Raw genomic sequence first — 8,689 nt, 5'->3', positions numbered from 1 at the left:
GTGCCTAAAATCCAGCTGTCTAGGATAAGCCAGGAACAAATTTTCCAGCAATGAAGGATTCAAAGTTCAGAATTCAAAGTGGCCATCTGCCTGTTTCTTTGTGCCAAATAGAAGGTTTCAAAGTAAGAAATTCTATGCCAAAGTATACCACTCATGTTGTAAAGCACGTTGGCTGTTTCCGACACAGAAATGAGACTATCTCCAGGTAGGTGTCATGCTCTCTTTAAAATAAAAAGAATGAAATAAAAGCGCTTGATGTACCCAGCGCCGCCCTCTGAACTGTGGTGTCCATCACCATGATGATAGGATACCTGCAGAGCCCATCTTCGGAATTCAAGAAATTGTTATCCCCAAACTTTGGTTTCCCATTAACGCGGCCCTGTCGCTTCTTCTGAAATGAAAGCAGCATGAAAAGTGTTTCTGTTCAAGAATACAAGCTCTTCCCTTCGGTCAGGGTTGCTTTGTGGAGCTGTGCTTGGCTATGTACTCACACCTGAAAACGATCATCATGGAAGTTTCACAACTACAACACAGGCACCGGCTCTTCCGACGTTGACTGGCACTTCCTATAAAACAGAGAAGGCCTGGCTTAGATCCTTGTCCTTTAGCAAAAGTTTGAGGTGTCGACATGATTTTATTTACTTATTCGTTTGCACGCTTTCAGACTGCTAAGTGGACAGGAGCTGGGGCGAGGGACGGGAGCTCACCCCATCCCATGGCACTCAGAACTTAAACCCAGATGCTCAGCTTTAACCTCTGAGCCGCCGTGCCCACCGTGACAGGGATACGACTAAGCAATCAGGGCAGAGATACAGTAACTAAGGAATTACCTCTGTCCATTCATTGTTTTGTGCGTCGTAAGATTCTACTGTGTTCAAATAGGTGTGCCCATCGTAGCCACCAACGGCATACAATCTATCTCCGAGGGTACAAATCCCAACAGCGTCGCGAGGAACACTCAAAGGTGCTACAGTGGTCCAAGTGTCAGTTTTGGGGTCATACCTAAAACATTATAAGACAATGTTAACAGATGCTAACTTCAAGGAGAGAGGCAAAATCTTTGTTTTTATGGCTATTACTAAACTAAGATATCTATCCCCTTCTTGTATTTTACTGCAGACATAAGCTATGCAGGTTTTTCAAAGTATCTCAGATGCATTAGCTCATGGTTCATGGTTATAATTTTCCTTCTGGCTTCATTTTGATAGTTGGCTTAGATCAGGCATGCCAAACTGCCGGCCTGCGGGCCGGATGCGTCACGCCAAAACCGCACCCACCCCATTGCCGGCAATGGGGAAAAAGTCCCAATATGTTGCATGACGTCACGTGACATCGCAAGTTTGACATGCCTGGCTTAGATAGTCTTTCTTAGAAAGTCCCAGAAGGGAGATTGATCAAAACAAAAGTATTGTATCAGAGAATTGTGACAGGAGTGCTCCTCTGTTAAATGGGAGATGATATTTATTTTATTTATTACATTTATCCACCACCCATCTCATGGTCATGGGACTGAACTAAAGATAGTTTGGAAATGGGCTTTAGGGGGGGAGAACACCATTTTATTATCCTTAGAATGTTTTAAAGTCACAAAAGTATAAATCACATTATCCAGAGCAGAGATAATCCTAACTTATGATCACATTTGGAACCAAAATTTCAATTGCTAGGGTCAGATTATGTGAGTACATGGATAGAAACCTGCCAGGGAATACCAGGGTTGTAGATTCAAGTGAAAAACTTAAAAAAAAGAATAATAATAAAGCAATGGCTAAACTACTCCAGTATTTTCATCAGAAACCTAAATAGAAATTGTAGAATACTTCTTTTTATTAATAGAGGGGGGAAATAGGAAATCCAATTATCTCTTTTTCAACCACTAGAGGGCTTTCTAGACTAATAGCCAGTCGTAATCTAGAATGTTGCTAGTTATATTCTATGAGCGATGTGGCAAAAATTTGGGTATTTCTACTTGAAAGATGTCTGATAAATCTGCAAGACAGTGCAAAAATCTCTTAGCAGACTGCTCTAAATCATAATCCCATCTAGGGATATGGACTATTTTAGCAATTACTTGCTCATTAATTTAATATGTTTGCATATTTTAATCAGTCGCAATTTAGGAGTCTTTCCAAACCCTTGAAAGAAGTATGAGAACTTATTATAGCAAAGCCACTATTTATAGTTAGCTAAAAAGCCTTTTTAAGTATAGGAGACAGAGGAGGACAATTAGTTTCATGTCAAACCATTGGCTTTGTTTTAAGAAAATATATGTAAATTTGGTACAATAGGATGGTTCTTCTCGTTTTCTATTCCCTTGAATGTGGCTCAGCTGGTCATTGCTTCATTAAACTGTAGATTTTTTTAGAAACTTAATAAGACCAGTATCGGTTGAGATCCAACAGATATGGTGGTGGGATTCAAATCCCTGAACAACTGGTTCTCTGCGTGGATGCAGGCCTGGGCCTCCGAGGCCTATAACTGACTTCCGGAAGGGCCATTCCCGCACTTCCGGTGGGCCGTTCTAGGACTGGGAGACCTCGTCCAGGCCTCTGAGGCTTAGAACGCTGAAGGCCTTCACCGTAGGGACGTGAAGGCTACCCGGCAAGATCCGGAACCTCCGGATCTTACCTAAAGGCCTTCACCACACGTAAGTAGACTAAGAGGTGTGAGTTGTTTTAAATCGATGACCAAGACAACTTGGCCACGCTTGGTCGACTTAGGGTAGTGACTTGTCTTTGTAGTGTATCCGGTTAGGGTTAAGGGACACCTATATTTTTCTATCATTAGCTCATACCTTTCTACACAATCAGAAAGCCGAGAACAGTGATTCGAAGCAGGGGCATCATGGCCTCCCACAGCATAGAGAAACCCATTGTAGGTTGCTACGCCAACTCCTCCACGTCTTTTGGACATTGGGTTACAGATGCTCCATTTGTTCGTGTGGGGATCAAAACACTCCATGGATTTCAAGCAGGAGCTTCCATCACGCCCTCCAACTGCATACAACCTATCGCAATAAACCACACGAGGACAACACTCACAGAGTTAACTGTAGGAAAAGAGAAGGCAGAGCTGGAGGCAGAATCAAATGAGTCATCATGAGCAGGGGGGACTGCTTAAAGGGATATTAAACCTAAGAACAGCCTATGCATTGGTGATTAAAGAGAAAAACTCGCCACACGTACTTGCTGTTCAAAGCTGCAACTCCCACAGTACTCCTTGGAGTTGACATGCTTGCCACGTAATTCCACTGCCGAGCCTGGGGATCCCATCGTTCAACTGTGTTTAGATAGCTCCATCCATCATGGCCCCCAACAGCATACATGGGTCCTTCGAGCATTGCTACCCCTTAGGATGAAACATGCACAACAGGTCAATAGATAATATTGGGTTTAGAATAACAGTGCACACTTGTTTAAGAAGTCACCAACTCTACAATAGTGAATGACGTGCATCCACAAACATCTTAACTATTAGCCAGTTCCAAGTCAAAATCCAAAATCTTAAATTATTGGTCTGGCCATTCATTGATGCCAGATGTACTTCTCACGTGGTCAGTTAAAAGCAAGAAGAAATTTGACCATCCACCCAGGAGGAGGAGTCAATGCCATGACATGATAAGAATAAGGAACATAAAAACGGGGTGAACCACCTTTTTATAAGTAGGGTAACTCTTGGAGCACTGAAGATATTAAATAATTGGGTTACACTTAGAGCTTCCTAACTTTCTTCAATAAATATTACTAACTCTTCTTGAGTTCTGGTTTTTCTTGTAAGCTCATCTCAATACATTCAGGCCTATTTGAATAGCTGAAGCTTATACCAAATCAGAAGTCAGAATCTTAACCTTGATGTCTGTCTGTCTGTCTCTCTCTCTCTATCTCTCTCTCTCTCTCACACACACACACACACACATACATACACACACAGGTTGTTCTGAACTTAAAACCCCAATTGGGACTAGAAATGGGAATGCCACATTGGTGCAGATCCTTATGCACCAATGGTTTCATTTCTGCAGGCAGCCCTTGATTAATGTCCCAAACAATTGGGACCAAACGTTCCGTTGCTAAGCAAGGCGGTTATTGCGTGAGTCACACTTGATTTTATGACCTTTTTTTGCCATGGTTGGTAAGTAAATCACTGCAGTTGTTAAATGAATCGCATGGATTCCCTTTGCAAATCCAGCTTCCCCCACTGACTCGTTGGAAGCCAGCTGGGAAGATCCCAAATGATGATCAGGTGACCCCAAGATGCTGTAACCATCATGAATACATGGCAGTTACCAAGTGCCCAAATTTTTATCAGGAAGCTGCAATAGTCATAAGTGTGAAGACCAGTCAAAAGTCACTTTTTTCAGTGTCGTAATTTCCACCACTAAATGAATGCTTGTAAGTTGAGGACTATCTATCTATATCTCACTATACTTCTTCATGAATCTCGGTTCTGTCCATCCTACCTAAGCCATGCCTATGGGTTGACATGGGGGGCATCACAGTCCAGACTTTAGTTGTTGGGTTGAAACACTCAACGGTATTCGATGTCCTCAGCCCATCTCTTCCTCCCACAACATAGAGCTTGTTGTCAATCACAGCCACTCCAAATTGCAGCCGCCTTCCACTCATCGTTCCAATCTGTATCCAGCTGTTGGTTCTCAAGTCATATTTCTCGATGGTGGTGGTGCCTGTTGGAAAGATAAATAAAAAAGTAGCAGTAGCTGAAAAAAAGGGAACTCACATTCCCACGTTGGTGATTCCTTAATCAGTTGATTTAATGGTTTAATGGTTTCATCCAATAGTACATTATTTTAATCTGCATATATTGGCATCAGGCTACAAGTATGATTTTGAAGAACACCTTCCTATAGTTGCTAGGATTTCCATCTGACTGAAACGATAGCTCTAAAGGGTGCTTTGCTTCTTTTAAAATCTGCATGAAAAATTGTATCGGGATGTGAACATTTAAGGGATTTTCTACCCCTTTTTTATTTTCATTTTTCTGAGCCAAGAATTGTGGTGAAACATTCTTAAAACTCAGGGAAAAGCTGAATTATTTCACCTGGCTGTTGTCTAACCGATCAATTTCCTACTAGAATTTGCAAAAGATCAAAATTCTTCAAGCGTTCCTGGGAGTAACATCTAAAATACATCCTTCCATCTTTTTCAGAAAGAAGAGCTATATATTTCAAAAGCAAAGACATCTGTCTCTTCCTCTTTCATTTTCCCTGACGCGTTAAAATTAGAATACATTTGTGTTTTTTAAAAAAAGCAGTTGGGCACTGTAAGATACTGCAACCTGCCACAGGAAAGCAGAATATCCTATTTATACCCATGAAATTTGAATTCACTCCACTCCCATCTTTCCGATTTGAAAGGCAAGGCGCTCGGTATGGATTTTAAGGACCGTAACTTCAGCTTTGATATTTCCTAGGGCCATTATGATTTTGCAAGGATTGCAATGCGATCTGGTTTTTCTTTTTTAAAAAAATATATTAATCTACAGAATGTAAAGCACCGTGCTTTTCGATTTAGAAGTTGGCGATCCAGTACACCTGTATAATATTGATATTCATCTGACATAATAAAATGAAAGGTGGTGGCCAAACGCCCTGCTTGAAATCAGTGCAGACATTCAGTTTTACAACTATTTCCGCAGCAGCCACCTGTTTCGAAAATTGCTTTTCTAGGGTGGTTTCCTGTAAGTGTGAGGCCAACATTTCTACAAGAGGAAATTGAAATCCAAATCTCCCTTTCTCTCTGTCCTCTCCCACCTCTCTTTATTCCTCCTCCTCCTCCCTGTACACTCCACTCCATTCTAGCACTGATTATGTTACTTAGTTTGGCAATGAAATGTCTGCAAGAAAACAAACAAGCTCAGAGAGCACAAGGACATCACAGGCCTCCTCCTCCTCCTCCTCCCTCTCTTCCTCCCCCTCCCCACTTAACCACCATGTCTAAAAATAAGACATTGTGGGAATCTTGGGATCATCAAAGCAAGTTTGGTAGACCACACGTAGCATTCAGATCCCACATTTCATACAACTGGTTCAGTGACATTGTAGAAGTCAGGTGATTTATCCTGATCTGAGCTCCATATCATCTCAGAAGCCACTTTATCGGATAGTGGGCTTTACCTTTGGTGGCATCCATGCCTCCCACAGCATAGAGACAACCAACGGTGGACTTCCTGGGCTTTGTCCTGGGACTTTGCATCATGGATCTCCTTTCTGGTAACAGGTGGTATTTCATTGCTTCCATTAAGAGTTTCTGGCACTGAAGATCCGTCGTAAACATGGGGCTGTTTTCCAGATCAGCTAAAAGCTGTGGCAAACATAATCTTATCATTCCTACTGAAAGAATCAGGAAATCATTTCTATCAGCAAGTCCTTATTAACACTGTTGTTTATCTTCCAGAGCTAACTGAACTAGGAACCAGGTCAACTGTTGTGCAGCTAATGTGCATGTCCACTAGATGAGGTAAATATGGAGCTCCATAGATGTCTGGTAAACCCTAGTGAACACGCTATATTGTGTTTTCCAGTTGCGTTCTCTGAATCTATTGCAGCTCCTATGAACTCTACATAAGATACTGTACTTAGAAATGGACCAAATACTTGTGGAACTCAATCATGGGGGACCATACATAATAGGCAGTGGTGGAATTCAAATATGTGAACAACCGGTTCTCTGTGTGGATGCCGCTTCCGGAAGTCCATTCTGGGTCTGGGCAACAAAAAATTAGCTACCGGTTCTGTCGAACTGGTGCAAACTGGCTGAATCCCACCACTGATAATAGGGTTTTAATTGCATGTTTGGACTAAAGTCTTTTTTTTACTCTTAGAAGCCACATAGATAGAGCTTCTCCATGACAATCTATCCCTAACCTGTTGTAGGAGAAGGAGTGGCAGAACCTGGGGTGAAGTTAAAAGAGGTATCAATCTAGAATCTCTATGTAGCCATAAACTGATTAAGTTTAACCCCCTCCTTGAATTCCATTGACCGTTATCTGACTCCAAGCAGGTACTAACCATTAGTTGAGACGATTCCTGTGCATATGTTGTCTAACTATAAATCAGTTTATTTGGATTTTCACATTTGTGAACCTGATCTTTTGCACCTGCTGCACTCATTTCCACTGTAACTAAGCCATCCACCTTGCTGCTGGTTGTCCTCTTCTTTTTCCTTCCACCTTCTGCAGCCTAAGAACCTATTCAGAGAATATTCATAGTCCACCACTTGGAACCTACCTCTGGAGAAAGAAGGGGCAACCTTATGTAAGACAGAAGCATTCCAAGATCTTGTTGCCGACTGTCTAAATCGTGCTGAACCCATATCATTAATGCCTTGAAGATTGATTCTTCATCTGGGACATTAATATCATCACTGGAAAGGAGCTTAGCAATTTCACCAGCAGGAAGTAAGAGGAACTCCTGGTTCTTTATGACTTCGGTGAAGTGTTCCTTAAGAAGACAATAAAGAAAAGGTATTTAAATGTCATTTTTAAAAAAATACAACCTCTTAAAAAAATCACAATGGCTTACACTTTTTCCCCATGGTAAGGTTCTTCCAAAATTTCTCCTTAGTTCTCGATTGGATCTCTTTTTGATAAGTTTCCATCCTTTACTTCTTGACTTGTCCTCAGGTGTTTTGGAAAAGTAGCCTAATTTTGGTTTTCTCTTTAGAAATACCAGCTTCCTGACATTTTTGGATCCATAGTTCATTAAATCAGAAGTTATAAGCAACTTAAGAAAAGGGTCATCCACTAGCCTTTCTTTTATAGAGTTGCAATGCTAGCAGTGTGAACTCATAAAAAGAAAAGATCTCGGGGTTACCTGCATGTTAAGGCAGTTGCTTGCTAGCAGCTGTTGACCCTGCACGACGCTGTTTTCTTCAGTGCCTCAACTTGCTGAATATGCATTTTCTTTTTAAAAAAAATGCAAGAAAAGGGCCTTTGGTGGGAGTTACAAAAGAGGTGATGGCCTCACACCTTCCTGCCCTCTCGTGATGTTTTAAAAAAAGGAGCCAGGGAAGAATTGTTGCAAACTTCAAAAATAGCACTGGTTGTTTATGGGAAGTGATTTTATCTGTGGAAGCCAGCAGGAAATGGTTAAGACTCCAGATCAGTAGTAAAACTTTTAAAGAGGAATGGAAATCTCTTGCTGGAGTCTCTGAGCTTGGATAAGATCTGAACCTGTTTGCTCCTGGGCCAGCCCACCTTTTCCAATATCTAAGGGGCAGCCACAAAGAAATGTTGTTTAATGTCTAGTTTAATAAAAAGAAGGACTAGCGATGACATGATAGCAGTGTTCCAATATCTGAAGGGTTGCCCCAAAGAAGAGGGAGCCAAGCTATTCTCCAAAGCACCACAAGGCAGGACAAGAAGCAACGGATGGAAACTAATCAAGGAGAGAGGCAACCTGGAATTAAGGAGAAACTTCCTGACAGTGAGAACAATTAATCAGTGGAACGAATTGTCTGCAGAAATTGTGGGTGCTCCAACACTGGAAGATTGTAGGAAGAGACCAATTGTCTGAAAATGGTATAGGGTTTCCTGCCTGAACAGGAGGTTGGATCAGAAGGTCCAAGGTCCAAGGTCCCTTCCAATTCTGCTAATCTGTTATTCTTATCTTCTCTGCCCATTTCCAACGCAGTCCTCAGCACAATGCATTTGCAAGCAGTGAATGTGTGGG

The 8,689-nt window shown here is 41.7% G+C and overlaps 1 protein-coding gene across 1 annotated transcript in view; it reads right to left on the bottom strand.

Annotated features, from left to right (window-relative positions):
• Positions 1-255: 255 nt before the first annotated feature.
• The window catches only part of LOC107299853 (kelch-like protein 4), an 11,479-nt gene continuing 3,045 nt past the window's right edge, over positions 256-8,689 (bottom strand). Inside the window, exons 4-10 of the mRNA XM_015829195.1 lie at positions 7,247-7,459; positions 6,134-6,320; positions 4,460-4,684; positions 3,186-3,348; positions 2,795-3,007; positions 831-1,002; positions 256-566 (exon numbers count right to left, since the gene is read on the bottom strand). Of these exons, the coding sequence (XP_015684681.1) occupies positions 507-566; positions 831-1,002; positions 2,795-3,007; positions 3,186-3,348; positions 4,460-4,684; positions 6,134-6,320; positions 7,247-7,459 (1,233 nt within the window). The 3' untranslated portion in view covers positions 256-506. The remainder of the gene's footprint in view (positions 567-830; positions 1,003-2,794; positions 3,008-3,185; positions 3,349-4,459; positions 4,685-6,133; positions 6,321-7,246; positions 7,460-8,689) is intronic.

The sequence above is a fragment of the Protobothrops mucrosquamatus genome, unplaced genomic scaffold (assembly GCF_001527695.2).
Source record: "Protobothrops mucrosquamatus isolate PMUCROS unplaced genomic scaffold, P.Mucros_1.0 scaffold5601, whole genome shotgun sequence".
NCBI lineage: Eukaryota > Metazoa > Chordata > Lepidosauria > Squamata > Viperidae > Protobothrops > Protobothrops mucrosquamatus.
This window is presented reverse-complemented; position numbering and strand designations above follow the sequence as displayed.